This window comes from Haliotis asinina, chromosome 10 (assembly GCF_037392515.1).
Source record: "Haliotis asinina isolate JCU_RB_2024 chromosome 10, JCU_Hal_asi_v2, whole genome shotgun sequence".
Taxonomy (NCBI): Eukaryota; Metazoa; Mollusca; class Gastropoda; order Lepetellida; family Haliotidae; genus Haliotis; species Haliotis asinina.
Window position 1 is genome coordinate 16,896,210 of NC_090289.1, and position 19,532 is coordinate 16,915,741.

A 19,532-nucleotide genomic window follows, 5' to 3' on the forward strand; every position below is an offset into this window, starting at 1 on the left:
GGTAATTAAACCATCTCATGTTGCGTTAATGTGCATGTTTTAGACGGAGACAGCTGTCTTATGAAAAAGCTAATTACGTTTATCATGTTACCATGCTTTACCTTGAGGAATCCTATTATCCCATCACAATTATAGAAGGCATGTATGTATGTACATTTTGAGCAAATAGCAATATTATTTATGCCGATTTCGGGATAAACAAGGTAAGTGAACATGCAGGGCTATTGTAAAGGTACTTAGAAAGGTGTTTCTGTATATTCTGTTTTCAAAAGATACATTAAACCACTACCTGGCATAGTTTCTTGCTTGAGACCTAATTAAGACTTCTATGGCAAATGCTATAGCATGTGTGTTTTTTTTTGTATTTTTTTTTAAAAAAAAACTAACGGCTGTCGATGTGTTACTGAAGTACATGCAGTGACCCTCTTGATACAAAAAGGAAGGGTCACAGGAGTTTGTTCTTCGTCAAAATACGCCAGGTTATTATTGTTAAGATAATCGGGAGACAGATTTCGTTTATGTGAATTAATCTCTTGTTTTCGCGACGATAGAAATATGTTCGAATGGTGTTTGTGAACACCCACTGTGAAATCAGAATTAATCAAGTTGTTTTATTTTTATATTTCTGTTGTTCAAAAACTGTTGTGGCTGTCAATGCAAATCCCCATTAATGTTTACAGAGTCAATAGGAGGGAGCAAATATACTGACAAAATCACTCCCCCTCAAAATGAAACAACAAGGTGTGAGGTGACAAAAAACGCACCTGACAAACGTGTTACGCTATGTGCCGAGTTGCGGATGTCCAGAGTTAAGCTGGGTATGTTTGCAAGAAGCTCTTTTAGCTTATTCGGCATGGGAAATTGGTGATGCTGGCCATTTGACAATGGATGGTGTTCCATTAGATAAATGTCGTTGTATTTAGCCTCTGTTCGGGAGCTTGATACAATGGGCGTAAGCACTAGTACACGGCCTTCTCGGTAATCCCCTTTCTTCTACTATTACGAAAGACAATGTCATTCCCACTGAGCGTTTAAAGCCCTTACACTTCCATTCTGCGTTTGCCGTTTGCACAAGACTTATATTTTCTTTATACTGGTTTGAAATCATTAAAAACATTCTTTAGACTTTCTAGCGCAATGCGTCATGTCAACAGAGTTAAGTTTTTTGAAAGGCCCAGGCGTGTTTCCATCTCTGTTTGCCGATTTACTGGCCTCGGTAGCATGCGGGCTACGTAAACGCCACGAACAGCTGGGGTTAGAAGTGACGAACTTCAAATAGTCTATCTTGCTTCAAACAATGTCAATCGGGATCCCAAGTGGCGTGCCGTGGTGACAAATACAGCGATCTGTCTCATAACGGACGTAGGGTTAGGCCAAGGTTATAGCTTCACTTCGTTCCTCTTTACGGAATTTAGAGGCAAATCCTTATTTTTCGGTTGATATAGGATGGGTCATGTTTCAACATACATGATCAGAATCTGAGGAGAAATCTTGTTCTGTGACAACTGATATGGACGTTTATTTGTGTTTACATAACGCCATTTCTATTCAGTGATCCCAAGGTAAGTGACCATCAATATTTAGTTTGTAGACGACATGTACATACATTTTACGAGGATGTGTTTATACTGTCAGAGGAGTTATATGTGGACTTAAGAAACAAATAGAAGACTTTCGGCAGCTTTTTTGGATCCATCGGGTAAATTTCTTGCCACGCAGTTACGTGTTCGCTTGAGACTATATATTGTTTATGTTGGTCTCATCATACTACGGAGGAACACACGTGTTCGCTTGAGACTATGTATTATTTATATTAGTCTCATCATACTACGGAGGAACACAATAAGACTGCAAACATATCAGCTTGCACACATGGTGATGTCACTATATTACAATGCAAAATCCATATCAAGTACGAATAGTCGTTATTATATATGAAACTACTTTTTGCCACTGAACTTGCACCTGACATTTCCCGGGGGGGGGCGTTCCTCCACAAAATGGACAAAGATAATTACAAATCATTATTTTATATTTGGAAACGGAAAGAGTCAGACAAAAGTGTTAAGAAGTTAAGAGATTTTATTGTGAAAACAGACATCCGTGGAAAAGAGTTACTTGCAGTAGTAATGGTTTGTATCCTTGTGTTATAAGCTGGACGCTTGTGTCAATGGTACAAATCATTACGTCAGGTACAGTATACATGTAGTGTCCCAGTGTCGTCAAATATTTCACTCACGACACGGACGTTCAAAGATAAGTTTATATCTGACCATTGCAATAATTGTGTCATACCTGAATAACTGGTATAGTGAAATATATAATAATATCTTTTAAAAATGACCTCATTGTCAGAAATATTGTTACATGCATGTTATCCACTAACTGTCCAACTAGCAGTATATTTTCGCAACATGTTTTATTACTGAAGATGGCAACTATATTTTTGTCTCCGATATCGTTTACTTTCCATCCTACAGGAACAGTACCTTTAAAGTCTCCAAGAATAGGTTTGATAATCTAATTACTGTTCTAAAATGATCATTATATTTATCATGCACCGAACATGTCGATAGTGTATCCTGAAGATCTGTTCACATCCAAACTAACCACATTGGCTCATAATGATACTTATCACCAAATAACTTTTAAGTATTTTTCTTGAGCGAAAACGAGTGAACAAAATCTCGGGTCTCCGTACAACATAACTACCTCGTTAACAGTTTTGCCTGTCAACCTCTCTGGCAACAAAATAAAATCAATACAACATCTTTAAAAATGCCTATGTGCTCCATATGGCTGAACAAAAAAATTGTACAATGACAAGTGCTATGTAAATTTTCTAAAATCATCTGTTCACATTCCAAGATGAATTACGTGTCTTAGACAAAATGTAACCTGAATATCATTTACTACTTTAAGACATGGGTCATGGTTTTCAGGGGACTCGTCACAGTTGCCAGGCTGGTGTCAATTAGATGTTGTTGGCTTGTCTTGTGATCGGTTAGGCTGGTGCGAGGCTTTTCCAGGCACATCTGTGTTGGTGTCACTCGTTGAAAAGACAAAAGGTCACTAACTGGTCACTGTTAAAATAGTCATCATTGTCTTGGTGACTGTGTTCGTTGTTTCAAACTGGCACCCATAGGCTCGTCGATTTTTGTAGTTTTTCGAAAGCAGGTGCTCGTGGTAGTCCAACTAGTTGCAAAACGTCATTATTTCTGTGCTATGTCTAATTCAGCTCAGACCTCTCTTTCTTTGAATACATTATTTGATGACCGTGAGCCACATGTAAGTACCTGTCATACCTAAAGAAAATTCGGAGTTTTTTTATTTACTGTTCTATCAACATCAACAGAGAAATACAATATGTTATTATTTGTTTGCGTGGAAATATAAAACATACAACAAGATATTATATACACTTTCCCAGTTTCACAATACAGAAGATATGCTCACCACCGAAATGGCTTAACTTATTCGTTTTAGGTCCTGTGATTGCGGTTATGTAAGAGTTCAGCTGTAAGTTGGAAATGTTTTAAGAAATGCAAATATTGTTCTATTTCTTCAGTGAAATCCTATTAAATGCATATTTTAATCCTAAAGAATTAGCTTGTCACACGTGGTAATATGTTGGGAACACGCGACATACTTCGGCGTTCTCAAGAAAGGGATGCTTGAAGTTCAACACATTGAGGAGTCAGCCACCGTGGCGTCTCGTATGTACATGCTAGCCGCGTGGTCCTGCATTTGAAACCACAGTGTATCTCTTAAGTCATGCATTTAGAAAAAAATGTGAAATGCCATTCCCCCTAAATTTCATTCAGTACCGATGCAGATAACCCACTTAGTGTCGCATGCACATTCAGCTGAGGCTGTGGTCTTCTCACCAAACTGATATGTAAACAGACATCTGAGATACTGATGCCAAGCGAGTCTTTAAAGCCAGTGCAGGCCTCTCGCGGAATAGAGTGATCTATATTAATCTAAAAGTGTACAAGTCATGAAGTTACGTACACACAATACTTTTAATGCATGTTCAATGTTATGGTTCTTTCTGTAGATCGTTTAGATTACACAAAATTACACCTGAAAAATAGATCGGAAACTTACGTTGTATCCAGTCCTGTGTTGATCGAATATTAATCAAACATGTCAAAACATAAACTAAAAGTAAAATATATGCCAGGATTTTTTTTTTTTTTTAAAAACCCAAACAAACCCAAACTCTTTCTAAATAACGTCGATCTATTTTCTTCCGAGGAGATATTTTGGACTCGACTCTAGCCATTTTGTTAAGTATAGACCATGTTAGGCGTGTGGCGGGAGTTTGTGGAAGACACACATTTCAACGCTGGGCATATGTATTTAACCTGATGCTACTGAGGTGAAAGCCTACACAGTTCAGGTGACTAAAACAGCTGACGGGAGAAGCCTGGTCTACGTGCAGTAGGAGGTGTACAGCGTATGACAGCGGGATATCTATGTTTGTTTTCTGAAAAATAGTTTGATTTTCCATGCCAGATGTAAGGTTAGGGAAGTATTGTGCCAGACAGTACGTTTACATACACAGCTGTTTGGGTAGAAACAGACCAAAAATATCATACATAAAATAAATATTACTTTATTTTAATCAAACAGATAACAGATACTTAAAAAGCATCGGGGGCAATTGGGGAAAAACTGAATTAGACTGTTAATCAGAGTAATACATATTGGTTTCTGTTTAAGTCTGATTATATATTAGTGGATATACTGACTAAGAAGAATTTCCAAGCAGGTCGAGACAAATGTCAAATTAGAGAGCTGAGTTTTACGCCACACTCAGCAATATTCCAGCTATATGGCAGCGTTGTGTAAATAATTGAGTCTAAACAATCTAGTGATCAACAGCATAAGCACCGATCTGCGCAATTGGGAACCGATGACATGCGACAACCAAGTCAGCGAGCCTGACCACCCGATCCCGCTAGTCACCTCTTACGACAAGGATAGTCGCCTTTCATGGCAAGCATGGGTTGCTGAAGACCTATTCTTCCCGGGATGTTCACTGGTCACTAATTGGGATGACAACACGACCAAACATTTATGGATTACCTGTTTCTTTCCCCGTCATTGGGAAACTTAAACGGGAATTAAAAACTGAATTAAAATACGAAAAATAACTTCCAGTTTGCTGAGTTACAGCTGTGGTGTCAGTGTCGATATGGGCAATGTGAAATCTCTGTGAACTGACAAATGTTATAAATTGTTGATTCGGGTTTGTTTTGAGATAGGAGACGAATAACATTTTTCAACATTCATAATCACACCGATGTAGCATCACTGACTTTAGTGTTTGAGACTCTGAATGATGCATTTAGAAATTTTCCTATTTTTATCCATAGTATATTCTTTTCCGTGTTCCGAGTCTGACCATGCACACTATCCACCGTGGGGACTGTTTTTTATTGTGATATTGCGCGATGACAAAATATATGCACCTGTTAGTTTTAGGATACACAAGACGGATTTCTCCGGAAGATTAAATGTTTGTAGCTTTTGATAGCACAACTTTAACCATCAGATTTGATATTAACGAATGTTGATTCTGTCCACATAAGAAGGATGTTTGCCATTGTTGTAATAGATATAGTAATGAGGTATTTGTTTTGAAATCAAAATGAATATTGTCAACCATATGTTCCAATTTTATGTTTACACAAGTATAACATTTCTGCATTAATTGTAGTAAAAACATTCGAATCAATTTGATACAGTTTGGTTTCTTTTGACAAACAGACCTCTGTTTTTACGCATTACCTGGGCATCCCGTTGAAACTATTGTGCATTCAATACATGTTTTATGATATGTTTTTCATTATTTTGTCCTCTAACTGAAATGAAGAATTATTTTTCAAAACTGATACTAAATTATGATCGGCATTGTTCTGTGATTGTTTAATGTATATGATGACGCCACGTGTTCAGAATATGTTCAAATGTCGATATCATCAGGAGTACGGGAATATTTATTGCCATAGCCACACCGTGTGATCGAATAAATGGTTTCACCCTGTACTTGAGAAACGTTTTTATCTTACATCCTTTGGGTCAAGGACAGCGGGAGTCTGACGTCTTAAATTCAAACGGACACATTCTTTAAAAACACACGTAACAGCTGTTGATAAAAGAACAGCAAAATGTTTAAAATAATAAAACACCAGTATTATTCAAAAGATTAAACAGATCATCACCTCTACAAATTCACTCGGAGTAAACTGTGAAGCGTCAAAAATCTACACGCTTTGTTGACGTCACGTGGGCTGTGGCGTCATTGGAAGGAAGGTTAGGTCGACTTGTTACAGATGTGTGAGGTGTTCGTGGTTTATTTTCCCGTTACGCGGGTACGCCCACTGTTCGTCTGAGTAAATAAAATTCATCCTCGTGCTCTTCCAAAATGTTTTTTCGGTGTATCAACGTCTGTAAATAGGCCTAATGAGTTTGACTGTGAGTGTTTAAGTGACATTTGAATGAAAAAGGAAGAAATACCCGGCGCTTGGTGGTTACCTGGTCATTAGGCTTGGAGAGCGAATACAAAGGTAAGCTGCACCCGAACCCAGTGCGTGGTTGCTAATTACTTATGCCAACTGTATTTTTTCTTCTTGACAAACACATTGTGTACGAGCTGAATCGAGTAAGCGTGTGGCCTTGTGTGAATGAGGTGAAGATCCAGGGTTCCGTGATACAGAATTAAAGAAAGTCAAAACTGGTCATATTGGTCCATTATTGGACCAACGCTTAGTCTCTGAATATATACTCTTTAAAAAAGTAGGGGAACTTCAGGGTTTTTTATTTACGATTAAAAATATTTAGGAGATTTATCGGTCTCGATCAATGTTGATATAATAATTTTGAATGTTTTGAAAGTGCATCACCATTTGCGCTTCCTTACAACCATAGATATTTGGAATGTAGTCGCTTTTGTAAGATGATTGGTGTATGTCATGTAATTTGCATGTGTGCGATTTTCATTTTAAGGCAAACGACTTCAATTAAATGTCCTACTTAAATGATAGTAACTTTGTATTTACTAAAACAACAGTTTTGAGTGATTTAACCATTGATAAACCAATGTGTGCATGTGTGTACATGTGTGATAGCTCTTACCAAATTATGCAGAAAAGTAACAAGTGAAAAGGATTGCATACGTTTGTACGAGTGTGCGTTGGGTTGGGAAAGTCCCCAAAGATCCTGGTAGTTCTGATCGTAGTGCTATCTTTGCCAACACTATATCCGTGCTCTTTGAATCAACAGTAGTTGCGAGCTGCATCGCTTCGCGCCATCCTTCCGCTTTACGCTGCCACGAGATAACTGGACTTAACTGTGTCATCAAAACACTCACTCATTAATACTATAAATATAGGCAAACTTAACCGTCATCATGAGACCACTGTTTTGTGTCAATCAAGGCAGACCCTGCATACTCATACATCTCACTGTTCGCGTTAACGCAGAAATCTGCGTTTTTCATACAAAAAGAATTAATAAAAACACGCCAAAAGTATTTGCGTGCGTGTTTTGGACGCTTAAATTAGGATGTGCTTATTTTCTGAAAGTACCTTAAAACAGAAACATATGCAAAACAAGATATTTTTTATTTTGAAATGATACTGGACTGTAATGAAAATGTCACGCGCAAAAGATTTGGACTACATGTTAATAATCTCTGCGCGCGCTCGCACAAAACCTAAAGCGAACACTGTCATCTTAAATACATGCAGGGCTTCACAGTCAGCAGGTAAAATAGTATACTGCATAACATCGATGTACATGTTGTTTCAAATGTTGACGTTATCAAGATTATTGTCTTTACCGTTTGAACATGTTTTGGCTCTGTCTGTTTGTATGTGTGTATACACAAAGTGCACATCGGGAAATTGTTTGTCTACACAATATCTTACATTAAACACGGCTTACTTTAACTTTAACTTTGTCTCATATGCATATTAGAAGTATTGGTTGCTGTATGTTACTTCGCGGCACGTTATGGCTTTGCAAGTGCAGAACCTTTCTCGTAGAATGACCAACTAATTTCGCACTGATTTTAACATACTAGATGTAATTTGTTCGTCGCTATTTGTAACAGTGGTCACATCTTCCGCTGCTTTCTAATTTGTTCGTTAGTTTTAATGCAATGACTTATTTTGAAGGCACGTGTTTTGGCGGTACCCCTCGTTCCGAACGCCTTCTGAAGTTAGTTTGTCAAACAATCTCTGGAGTCTCTGTTTTATTCCTGCGGGGTAACGGTTGTTGCCAGGGAGTCACACTTCTTCCCCATCATTGTATCCTACTCTTTGGTTTGTGTGCATGTCTGAATGCATGTGTTAACGCGACACTCTTTGGTCTGTGTGCATGTCTGAATGCATGTGTTAACGTGACATTCTTCGGTCTGTGTGCATGTCTGAATGCATGTGTTAACGTGACACTCTTTGGTGTGTGTGCATGTCTGAATGCATGTGTTAACGTGACACTCTTTGGTGTGTGTGCATGTCTGAATGCATGTGTTAACGTGACACTCTTTGGTGTGTGTGCATGTCTGAATGCATGTGTTAACGTGACACTCTTTGGTGTGTGTGCATGTCTGAATGCATGTGTTAACGTGACACTCTTTGGTATGTGTGCATGTCTGAATGCATGTGTTAACGTGACGCTCTTTGAGTTTCAACTGGCGTTTGCTATGGACATGTCTCCAATACGTTGTTTCAGATTGTAATCTTGATTTAAGAGCCACCCCTTCAATGTATGGCAATGATGGTGACCCCATATGATACTTGCATGATTGGAATATTATAATGTGCGATCCTTAAAATGACAGAGCTGCACCTTTTACCTCTTTTACAGAATCTAAAGTGTTAGTATTGGCAGGGTCAGCGACGCTAATTCCATTTCTCTTGCGTATTACAAATATCAGAGCATAAGTCTGAATATTAGGGACTCTTCTAGCTTGTTCAGCTAAGAAGTAAAACATGGATCTTGAAGAGCTTTCGTCGCTGCGAGAGACAGCTAGGAACATCATATGTAAACACCTGTGCTAATGTACAATCAATTATAGACAGGATCAAGCAGAACACCAAAGTGGGTTCTTTGCTAACATCAACAAGGGCAGTGTTTGACTGTCATTCCGCTGATAGTCCCTTGTCAACAGTAATGTCTTTGCTTTAATGCTTTACTTGTTAATGAACAGATAGTTGTCATGTTTCACCAATTGCTCGGTGTCCCTGGCTATATGCCAAACGAAAACATTGCCCACTTTTTACAAAAAATGCGTGTTATTTATTATTTGGTATTTTGAAATAAAAAGAAATATCACTAAGAGAGAGAATGCCGTAGTGTTAAAAAGTTTTGTGGGAAATGCATTCTGTTCTCGAAAAGCAAGGAGTGAAGCTAAGTAGAACAAAACTGACGACGAATTAACAAGTACATGGGTTAAGGATGCATTCATTTCAAGCATAAAAATGGTGTATACGAATACGCTTAACAGTTTAAAAAGACACGTTTGGCATAGCATACAGTTGAGCCGAGTCTCACTCCGTATCGGCATCATCCCAGCCATGTAGCCACGAGACCAATTTAGCTTACAAGGATATAACAATGGAGGGTTGTGATATGTGATAGAACAATATTAAGCCTCTGTGTGTTTTTGTACAACTTAATCTGTTAAATTACTGATTTCAGACTATAACCTAACCTTCGTCTTGGTTTCTCACACGTAAAGCAAAGTGGTGTTAAACACGTTCTTGTCCACTGACAAAAGTAAAGCAAGTGGTGTTCCATACATTATATAAATTATGTTTTTGTCCACTGACACAAGCAAAGCAAGTGGCGTTTCGCACATTACTTAAAACACGTTTTTGTCCACTGGCACATGTAAAGCAAGTGATGTTTCCTACATTATATAAAACACGTTTTTATCTACTGACACAACTTGAAGTAAAACAAATGGCGTTTCATACATTATGTAAGTTATGTTTTTGTCCACTGACACAAGTAAAACAAGTGGTGTTTCATACATTATATAAAACACGTTCTTGTCCACTGACAAAAGTAAAGCAAGTGGTATTCCATACATTATATAAAACATGTTTTTATCCACCGATACACGTAAAGCAAGTGGTGTTTCGTACATTATATAAAATATTTTTTTGTCTACTGACACAAGCAAAGCAAGTGGTGTTCCATACATTATATAAAATATGTTTTTTGTCTACTGACACAAGCAAAGCAAGTGGTGTTTCATACATTATATATATTTATAAAACACTTTTGTTTCCAATGACACAAGTAAAACAAGTAAAATAGTTTTTCAAAACTATGTTAACCGCTTAAAGAAGACAGATACTTGCAAGATATGCATCTTCTGCGAGATGTCTTCAGTGCGAAACACAAAGTTGTATGACCATGTTTCTTTTTTTTAGTGCCTGTCGTATCCATGTTGGTTCCAGGACGACTCCTGTGTATAGCATACGCGATCCTATGGGGATGGGTAGCATCAGGTATGCTGAAGGACACAATCGACTTTACCACTTCTCGGATATCACGTTCTGTCTGATGAATTAAGAAACATTTATTTTGCGTGAAACATAGCAACATTTGTGAAATTTTACTTTCACACTGGATGAAACAATTACTTTGTTTTGATAAGTTAAACTGATTACAAAGAAATTTGAAAAGGTGTGTATAGTAAAGCGTATGGTAAAATAAATGTAATTCTCTATGATAGATACTTGCGTGCTACCTAGAATTTATTTTCACCTCGGTTTGTAGGAAAACAAAGGCTGAGATCTAATGTTCTGCTAACGCAATGCACCTATATCGACACTGAGTTTCTTCCACATTAAAACGTGTGGACAGTATATGATTCTGTTAACGGTAGCATTTTAAAATCACCTACTTCGGCTTCTGAATTTAAGTTCTTTGTTCTTCGTTGCATCAGACCTTTGTATTTTGGATACAAAGACAATCAAGGAAACCGCTCTGTGGTGTCTGTAGTGAAACATGCATTGCTGTTATTACCCAGTGCTGTTTTGTGAGATGTGCATAACACTAGATTCTTTTTTTTTTCAGCATCCTCGTTCAAGAGAGTATGCTACTTCACAAACTGGTCGGGGGACCTTCTTATCCCTGAAGCCCATTTCAACCTAGAGGACATTGATGCCAGACTGTGTTCGCATCTAATATACGCATTTGCTAAAATCAACACGGAAACTCTCGAGCTTCTCCCTACGAGGCCTGATGACGAAGGTGAAAATGGAGAACTGGGACGTTATGTACTGTTCAACAACTTGAAGAAAGACCACCCCGGCTTGGTGACACTGTTGTCTGTTGGAGGCTCCCTGCAGGCCAATACAGGTTTCGGCAAAGTCGTGGAATCGATGGAAAAGAGGCGGAAATTTGCCAATAACTGTGTGGCATTCTTGAGACTATGGGGCTTCGATGGGCTGGACGTCGACTGGGAATATCCAGGAAATCCCCCAGAAACTAGAACAAATTTTACAATGCTGTTGTTGGTAGGTTGACATGGTATGAACATTGTTTCTGTGATTATCGCAGCTGTTTGTGGTTCTTATATCGACATCGGTCACCAAAGATATCTTATGATGCAGCTGTTTCTGGTGAGACAGGTGCTGGACGGAACCATCAAGTCAGAGATTTCATTTATTGACGAAATATTGGATGTGTATCTCTAGTATCAAGTATGTTGCTAAGGATGCTCAAATTAGATCTTAATAACGTTCCACTCAGTAACGATCTTACATACATGTATACGTGTATATTTATTTTCTTAAGACTCTCACCTTCACCACCATTACCACGTTACCAATAACATGTCAAATTAATATTGATTGCTTAATGAATGTTTTCAATTTAGTGGTCATACCTAAAATGACACTGGAATAAGTACCAATATTCAGGTTTGATTTGGAATATAAACATGGCTCAGATTGTAATGATACACTCTTTCATTTATGTAAGCTCCAATGGCCGCTATGATGTTGACATAATAAATTATGTCCAGTTGCTAGCGATCTACGCCCGTTTAATGTGGCATTGCCCTTTACAGTGATATGATTTTCATGTTAATTTGAAATGCTAAATCTGAGATATTCTACTTGATTTTATGATCCTTTGAAGGCGGATATTCATACTAGAACTCTTTTTATCATAAATGTATACATCACTCACTCATTCACAAGGTCTCTGTAGATGTGAATTTGTGAATTCACCAGTGTCCTGTGGTTTCTGTGGTTTATACCAGGAACTCCGAGCTGTCTTCGAAGAAGAGTCTGAGACGACTGGCAGAAAGCGATTGTTCCTATCAATGGCCGCCCCAGTGAGCGAAGACCTGATAACACAGGGGTATGAGATCAGCAAGGTTTCGAGGTCAGTACCGCTTTAAACCTCTGTCTCTGTGCTGCTTGCCTAATGAAACACACTGACGGACGCTGTCCTGCTCCGGCAAAGCTACCATAAAACCGTATACAATTGTATTCCTGGAACTGTATAGATTCAGGGTTTCTTCTTGTTATAATCTTTGGAGACGGCATGATTTTCCCTCCCAGAGCGAGGATTATGTACACTTTGTGCCCAGTAGCATCTACTGATCTGTACATCAACCCAATGATATTCTCATTAACGACTTTATGAAACTTCATTTCTATTGTGTTTGAATATGCCGCATTCGTACACCGTGTGTTTGGGAAACCTCTTTACAAAGACAATACGGTATGTATGTTTGTGTGATGATATATGATACATGGTAAAGTCGTGAAAATTAAATCGTCACGTCTCAACACAGGGAAAATCAAAAGTGACGATGAACAACTTTTTCACAGACTAGTTGACTTCATCAACCTGATGGCGTACGACTTCCACGGTGCCTGGAATCACATCAGCGGCTTCAACGCTCCTCTGTATTCCCGGAAAGGGGACTGGCAGTTCATGCCTGACCTCAATGTGGTACGGTTGTAGTGGATTTAATTGAAATATGCCCCCCTCCCCCCACCCCCTCCATCATGTCCCATGTGCCCCCAGTATGCCTCTGCGTTTAGCAATTCTCTCTAGTTTCATCCTTATGGTGAACGTCGACTTGCGATCCTTGCAGATTCGGTTACAAGTGGTCTTCAGCAACCAACGCTTGTCGTAGGCGGCGACTAACGAAATCGGGTGGTCAGGTTCGTTAACCTGACACATGGAGACAAACTAGATTTCTTTTCTTGGCACTTGATGCTGAAACATTTCTCACGTCCTAATAATATGTGATGTGTGTCCAAAAACGATATTCCAAAAGATGACATGTATGTTTCATTGCCGTTTCATGATGAATGCTTTTTCCACGAAACTGAAGTCGCAAGTATGGCACATTTGAAGGTCGAACGTGTTTTTCAGTCACTTCACACAGCTAAGAATATCAAGTAATGGTCTTCAGATTCAGTTCACTCGGGATTGTCTTTCTGCACACAAATCCGGAGATCCAGTATACATTCCTTAGTTTGCAGTTTGATTGCCTACCAGGTGTTTTTCTAGTTGAAGAGTGGTATAGAATCAGGAACTGTTTATTGAAACAAACACCAGTTCAGTACTTGAGTACTCTAAAGAGTGCATTTGCAAGGTACTTCAGTTAGCTATGTATATCAACCATATTACGTCTGCAGGACATGTTTGTTAACACATTATAGGAATGGGCCGTTGACACGTGGATCAAACGTGGAGCACCTGCCGAGAAGATAGTTGTTGGAATAGCCGGCTATGGAGCCTCGTATACACTTGCCGACGCGTCGAGTAATGGTGTCGGAGCCGAGGTGTCGGGGCCGGGAAAACCAGGCCCCTACAGAGTGATGGAGGGGCAGCTGGCGTTCTATGAGGTGACGTATGATGTGCAGCTGCCATGTTACGACAGTAATGATTCGTTCATTAATTACTGTCTCAGAACAGGAGGGTAGCGTGGTTCATATAATTGAACTCAATCACACCTTCTATCATATGGATAACGGTTTATGGCCGGGAAGGCTAAAATCCTGACGCTTCTCAGTCCAAAGAGCATAGCCTTCGCGGTACTTCCAATGCAATGTTATGGCTGAATGAACCTGACGCTCATCACTCGGAGGCTCAGAAAAGTTACAAAGAAAACAGGATTAACGTGGACACTCTTTGATTTTGGCACATATAACAATATAAATAAAGTTATAAACAAAATTTTCACCTGTATTCTTCATTATACATTTTATTAAATTTATCTATGGTAAATCACATTTCTGTGGGTCTCAAAAGTTTAGGACAATTTGAGAAGTTAAGACATAGTGCCACCTTGATGAACTTGTGGTCTCAGAAATTCCATCCCAAACTTTACGGTTTATGGTGAATTTGGTAGTCACATTAAATATAAGAATCATTGTCAACATGTTGTCCTTTTGGCATAAACTCGCATCTGCTAAGACGATCAAACTATCTCGTGTTATATACCAATACATAAGTCATGACTATGAACAACATCCTACGGCACACCCTTGGTTACACTCCATGAAACGAGTGTTTGACAGAATCGGCTTATCTGAAATATATATAAATCCCTCGGCATTTTCTGTTTAGATGGTGACTAATATAATTGGTGATGAATTCAATTATCCTTTTAAACGTATATGACTTTGACTGGGCCATTTTATCAACACTTAATGATCTTATGTCCCCTGTCAATTTTGAGCCTAGCGAATGGTTATCAGCATTTACCTCTCACTTGTGTCAATTGCTACACAAACATCGTCATGGCGCATTTTTATATTCATGTACATTGGTTAATATTGTATATTCTTTGCTCTTGTACCACCGATGGTGATTTATGAGAATAAAGAAGTTTAAGTTTAAGTTTAAAGTTTTTTGAGAAGCGAAGATTATAACTATGTTTTGAAAGACTTCTCTCTACTTCCGACATGGATTATGCTTCCCGGCACCTCATCTTTAGCTTTGGCGGTACTTCCGTAATTAGCTGTCCCAGGAAAACCGAACTATACACATTAGACTTCCCGGAACATCTGAAAAATAAACTTTAGCCTTCATGGTACGACACCTGGGTAACCAACCATTCGAAGGGTTTGGGATCGATCATCGTTACTAGAAAGTGAAATACGTTGTCTTTTCTTTGCTATATGTTGTGTTTGTGATTGGTTATAACGGGTGCCAACAGGATACAGGAACCAATTAGCGAAAACTTGCCAACAACAAAACTTAACAATGGAAGGTTAAATTACTATTCTCTTTCGTTATTTTGCTACCACGCAGTAATTCGATTAGTGATAGGTTAGGATATAATTTTCGTATGCTACTAAAATATGCCCTGTGTTTAATTTAGGTGTGTGAGATGCTCGATAAGGGAGAGGCTAGCTACGCCTGGGACGACCTTCAGAAAGTGCCCTACATCTACAACAACGACACCTGGGTCGGATATGATGACGAGAGAAGTGTCGCCGTCAAGGCGAGTGTTTACCTCCTTCTCTCTTACTGATACTATCGTGTATGCATAGTTACAAAAAATGTTATCATGATGTGGTGATAATTGCCGTAGTCAAGTTGACAATATTTGTTCGTCGTTTCATTTTTATTTCTTTTTTACAGTTACTTCTATTTTTCACGTTAGTACTAGTGTTAGTTTGTAATGCCTTTTCACTTGTTCATGTAACCAAGCGTATTGTGATAATACAGAAAGATTCGTTATAATGGTAGTATTCTTTTAGACATTACATTTCAAATTATTTAATTCATTTGATTGTCTGTTTCTTTTGAGCTTGCGAGTTACTACCGACAAACGGTTGGCACGGTCACTAAAATATTTCACAAAGGTACATTGTGGGAGATTATTGTATTAGTGCCGAGACACGGGTCGACCTCGCATGACTTCACAAATGACGAGACGGCTTATCGACAGCCTGTTACATCACTGTAGGTTGTCATAAATACCCGCGAGTTAAACTGTTGGTAAATACTGGACGTTTAACAACACACCCTGTCCCAGTGTTGTACGAAGGCGATATTAACCACCCTCCCATGGGAACTAATTTGCTCGGTCTCATTCAGTGCATAAAGTATCACTGTGTATAAAACAACGTTTCACAAAAGATATGTTTTACAACTACATTAGACAGTTCACGTCGCAAATGAGGAATCTCATAACCTCTACTGGTCATTATTTACAAAAAAATAATGTTGTGTAGTGTCAATAATCATTTGAACCCTATGATAATTTAACCCTGTTTATATAATGTTGGCATGATTGATATATTTATTGAGTTCATCATCGTATTGTCCTTGAGCATAAATTCAACATGGACAAAATATTCAAACGACAAATTGGAAGGGTAAAACCCATTTAGCTGTACATACATGTGTACTTTGCTTTGAATATCAATTTGGATCAAATAAGCTACGAGTTTATTCAAAAGATTCTACAAACTTACTTATAGTGCTACTAATGGTGTTTATATATGTCCAAAACATGGAAGTATATTGACATATCTGAAAAAAAGATATAAAAAAATTCCCTCATAAATAGATTTATTTCTCAACTACGTTATGAAAGATCAAGTCGGGCCCAAAATATACGTATACCTCGACTTTTCTTATATTTCAAGTCGAGACATGTTCACTTTCTTCAAGTTGAGCCAGACTGAGTGACCACTTGACTTCCTTTAACAAATAACGGCCTTGACCGTAGCCAGTGACCTCGTTGGTCAGTTACAGGGATCTGACGCGAATGTCAGCACGGCCTTGTGTACTCCGCTTCAGTACAGCAGGGGTCTCGTCTTAAGTATGTACCACGTCTCTTTACAGATTTGCCTCGCCAAATGGTTGTGGAATCAGACTTACAGTGCTTCCCAATTCACCCAATAAATTTATCGCTGGTAGATAGGACTTTTTAAGTTGGGAACGTACAGAATTAGGGAGATATGTTCATACTTGATGTTTTTGTCCTGACAAAATACAATCTCTGGTCACAGCTGCGTCCAAAAAGGACAGGTTTACCCGTGATGCATTACAGAAATGGTGCGTTTGAATCCCACATCGTACTGATGGTAATCACCAAGCACCGTTGACCGTCGGTTTCACCATAGCCTCTAAAACTGCGATCGTGAAGATCCAAGTTAGAATTGATCTTTAGTAGCCCATACTTGTAAGAGGAGACACAAACGGGATTGGGCGGTCAGGTTCTATGACTTGGTTGACACATGTCATCGTTTCCCAGTTCATGAACCTTGTCCGATCAGTTATACTGCCCTCGTGGGATACACTAATGTGGAAAAGGAAAAAATAGATGGTTCGTCTCCTGTGAAGTAATCTGAGGCACTGAAATTTAGTTTAAACACATCTAACGAGCTGATTCTATCTTACTCATTAAATCCTTTGCTCGTACTCCTTTCAGACCGAGTGGATGATTCAGAAGAACATGGGAGGTGTGATGCTGTGGTCCCTGGATTTGGACGACTTCAAAGGAACATATTGTAAGAAGGGAAAGTTTCCTTTGCTAACTTCAATAGTGAAAACCGTTGCCAGATACTTTGATGACATCACCGTTCCACCACCCAAAACCACAACAACTACAACGACAACTACTTCTACGACAACAACGACCACAACCACAACATCGACTACAACTCCTACCCCTACTACTACTACTACCACTTCGACAACAAGCACCACAACTCAAACGACAACGGTTGCAAGGAGTATATCAAGTAAACCTACAACTACTTCTCAACCAGTCACGGAGCGGTCTCGGCGTCCAGGTACTGCGACCACTTCAACACGTGGCAACGACGTTCTCACGACTTCACGACAGCCGCGCACCTCCACTGACAGCTGGGACGTCAACGACATTCCTAAATGGGTACGCACAGATTCAGGCATCAACAACAAGATTGACAATGACGAAAGCAACAACAACGATATTGCTAACATTGGGAAAGGAAAGGAGGGTGATAAAGGTGGTAATTCTATTGTCGATGATGTTGGTAATGCTGCCGCTAGTGGCGACATGGACACCAATGCTGGGATAACTGCGGCAAGTGCTGGTATTGGTCATTTTATGGGGTATATATTTGCATTTTTCAGTACAGTTGTCTTTAAATATGTATGGTAAAGGTGACAGTCGTATATTGTCAAATAAAATATTTTGTATAGAAATTATGTGTCTCATTTTGTTTGTTTGGTGTTTTACGCCACACACATTCAGGTCTGTAAATAATCACGTCTTGACCAGATAAACCAGTGGTCAACATCATGAGCATTGATCTAAATAATTGGACTACAATGACATGTGTCAATCAGTCAGAGGGTCTGACCACCCGATCCCTTTAGAGGCCTCTTACAGCTAGCATGGGTCTCCGAAGACCAATTCTCGATTCTATAACCTTTTGACGACACACACCTGTATGCTAGACCATGGTGTCGCGCCTCCTGAACATCAGAAGGCTTATTCTCTAGCAGATTCAAACTCATACACACAAAGATCAAAGTGATAAACTTCTGAGAGAGCATTGTTGTAACGAATCATTCTCTCTTTACACTTATGAGACTGCTGTTCGCGAAACGGATAGGCAGGCCCTACTCTGTCGTATTTGTGCACGTGAGTATTACACTGTACAGACAAAGACACACTGCGAATTTACAGGTGGTAAACGTTAGTCTCTCAGGATGTTAGAGAGAAAATTTCACAGTAGCGGTTGTGCCAGCGAGTCTGTGTGAACGAATGAAGCACACCACAAAGGTAGCTAGTAGGTACATTCTCAGAAGCTGAAGTAAAAAGGTAAACGCCACCTTTGGTTATCTGTTATGTCGTTTGAAAACCGTCATTTCGATCCACAATGTTCAAGTTAACATACCATAAACATCTTCTCGTAACCCCGTATGATCGGCAATACGTCACCTATATGGCGGCAGTCTGCAATAAATTGAATCTGGACCAGATGATGAAGTGATCAACACCATGAGCATCGATCTACGAAATTGTGATACGAGAGATGACCTGCATCAACCAAGTCAGCGTTCGTCGTCTCTTATGACAAGCATAGATTATTGACGATCAGTTCTAACCCGGATTTTCGTGAATATATGGTAGAATTTCTCTTGTTGTTCTATTGCGTTGACGTTTACATATTTTCATCTGAAATAATTCTTTTCCCCACCCTCCCAGGACGACTACAAGTGAGGCTTTAGCATCCATGCATCAAATTGGATTTGTACTTCTGCTGCTATCATGGATACCAGACATCTAAAGACAGACATCTAAAGTACATCTGGTACATGTCGTTAGATAAATTACTAAGAAATAAATACATAAGTGAATGTGTACGTACCACAAGGTTTTATTCGTAAAACAATATACCCACAGTTATGTTAAGATATTTAACAATTTATGACACTTTAATTATTCAAGAACATATTTACATCGTTTCTCTAAAACATAAAAAATACAATTTTTGTTCAACACACATTATGAAAACAATTGA

At 38.9% G+C, this 19,532-nt stretch overlaps 1 protein-coding gene across 1 annotated transcript; it reads left to right on the forward strand.

Moving 5' to 3' along the window:
* Positions 1-760: 760 nt before the first annotated feature.
* Positions 761-18,163, forward strand: LOC137298562 (chitinase-3-like protein 2). The gene is made up of 8 exons (XM_067830862.1): positions 761-818; positions 10,455-10,532; positions 11,104-11,546; positions 12,296-12,420; positions 12,873-12,996; positions 13,716-13,901; positions 15,383-15,505; positions 17,447-18,163. The coding sequence occupies exons 1-8, from the start codon at positions 800-802 to the stop codon at positions 18,161-18,163; spliced, it is 1,815 nt and encodes a 604-aa protein (XP_067686963.1). The 5' UTR covers positions 761-799.
* The last annotated feature ends 1,369 nt before the right edge of the window (positions 18,164-19,532 follow it).

Excerpts from the sequence above, each read along its gene's own strand:
- LOC137298562 (XM_067830862.1), top strand. Across the intron at positions 10,533-11,103 it reads ATGGGGATGGGTAGCATCAG|CATCCTCGTTCAAGAGAGTA; the intron begins GTATGCTGAAGG and ends TTTTTTTTTCAG. Across the intron at positions 13,902-15,382 it reads GGCAGCTGGCGTTCTATGAG|GTGTGTGAGATGCTCGATAA; the intron begins GTGACGTATGAT and ends TGTTTAATTTAG.